General features: G+C 30.1%; 1 protein-coding gene across 1 annotated transcript; it reads right to left on the bottom strand.

The window, feature by feature from the left end:
* Positions 1-1461: 1461 nt before the first annotated feature.
* On the bottom strand, positions 1462-2033 carry LOC9298251 (probable L-gulonolactone oxidase 6; the record flags this gene model as incomplete). The annotated part of the gene is made up of 1 exon (XM_002862129.2): positions 1462-2033. A coding segment is annotated over one exon (528 nt), but the record flags the coding sequence as incomplete, so codon positions are not given.
* Between the last annotated feature and the right edge of the window lie 8 nt (positions 2034-2041).

The raw sequence follows: 2041 nt of genomic DNA on the forward strand, positions 1-2041 counted from the left end.
ATATGAGATTTTCAAAAAAATTATTAGCTTATTAGTTTATCGATTTAGGTCATAGGGTACATTGGTCCCAACTCGGGACCGGAAAAAGTTATTAATTTAGAGAAGTTATTAATTTATAGAGTATTAAGTTATAAAGGTTTTACTGTATACATGTACATGTACTGTGTACAAGACAATTTCAACTAGTAATTATCATACAAATTTCGTAGCATTAATAATTCAAGTCTGTAATGTCTTGCGTATATTAAACTTTTTTTTTTTGGGGAAAAAAAGAGAAACAAGACCTTGAGTATATTAAAATATGGCCATGAACGTATGTAGTTTTTGAACTAATTTTGGGTTTTAGTTTTTTTTTTCCAAAATTTATTTTATAGCCATATTCAAGATATTGAAAAAACAAAATTTCATAAAAAATAGAGAATCTAGTCTTTGAGTGTTTCTTTAATAAATTTTCAAAGAAAAACCAAAATCCATTTTTTTTTGGCTTTTTCTTTCAAAAACCATCAATCACATTATAAATTTCTTTTATTTTGTAAAGGAAAAATAATCCATTAACATAAAAATCAAAAACTGAAATTAATTAACATTCAAATTTTTAAGAAAGTAAAATCTACACCAAAAATCCTAAAAAAAAACTCAAAAACTAAAAACCAAAAGCCAACAACCATTTTAGAAACTATATACTACACCCATTGCCATTAGTTGAGTCTTAGTTCAAACTTTTCTCAAAAAGTTTTGCTAAATCCTATGCAGTGTTATGGTATGAAATCTTCACATACATATAATAATAGCATTAAACTAAACATAATTCTATGTTAAAATTGAAAGTTTAAAGTTTTTTTTTTATTTTTGATTTTTAGAATATAAAGTTTCCCGTTTTAATTCTAATACAAAAAATTAAGTTATAATAAAAATATGTATGTGCGAAAATAAATATCAGATATATATATATATATATATAATATGCTTCTGTGCACACACGTGTCAACGTCTTGAGTTTTCACGAATTTCATTTCGTACTCGGTTCAAACTTTGAAGTCCACAATACTCGATCCTTAAAATTATCATGCTCTTTAAGGTATATATCTCACAAGTTTGTATTTTGTTTTTGGTTTTATAACTCAAGTATTAACATCATTACTGATTTAGTAACAAAGGGTCTTATTTCTAGCGCAAGGTATAAAATAACCTAATGATTTATGAACATGCGCATTTGGCAAAATAAATACTAAACCCATAATCCTCAGTGGAAAAAGTTTCAAGATACAACACCTTGAATGTAATTTGACTTTGATTTTTTTCTTTCTAGTTTTCATTAGTCGAAAGTAGAAACCAAGACATCGAAATTTTTAGCTAGGCACATCGTGCCTCACGAAATTTCGATTTTTTTACTGTCCCCCCTAACTTTTTTACTGTTACAACAACATTAACAATACCTCGTCATGATAAATATCGACCACACATAAAGAAGATAAGAATCTGATATATAAAAGAAGCAATGAAGATTAGTAACTTAATGATTGGATCACACTTATGTCATCAACACGTGTACATACTCTAGCTTCTATGTAGACTTTTCCTGGTCGACACAAATATCCTTTGGTCGGAGCACAATGTGCATCCTCCGAACATATACACAAACCCTCTAATGCACATCCATCTTTTATTATCGTCACATTTCCTTTGATTCCTAAGATCTGGTTGGTCCATTCACTTGAGAATAAACCCATTGGATCATAGCTTTCTTTAACTTTGAAGAATGCCGGCACGTTCTTGTACTTTTTAATCACTCCATCAAACGCTAAATTTCTGTTCTTACCCCAATGCGGCAAGGCGTTGTACTTGAACAACGCAATTTGCTCGATTTCTTCTATAAAATCTTCGTATAGTCGCGGTGCTAACGGATTTTTGGCTCGGTAATACGTGAGGTCAAAGTCTAAAGCTTCTGTTTCTTTCCCGAGATAGGCCGGAGAAGATGTGACATAACGCATTAGAATACCATCGTAGAGCTCAAGTACGCATAGAGATTTCGACTCTATCT

The sequence above is a fragment of the Arabidopsis lyrata genome (genome assembly GCF_000004255.2).
Source record: "Arabidopsis lyrata subsp. lyrata unplaced genomic scaffold ARALYscaffold_994, whole genome shotgun sequence".
Classification (NCBI taxonomy): Eukaryota; Viridiplantae; Streptophyta; class Magnoliopsida; order Brassicales; family Brassicaceae; genus Arabidopsis; species Arabidopsis lyrata.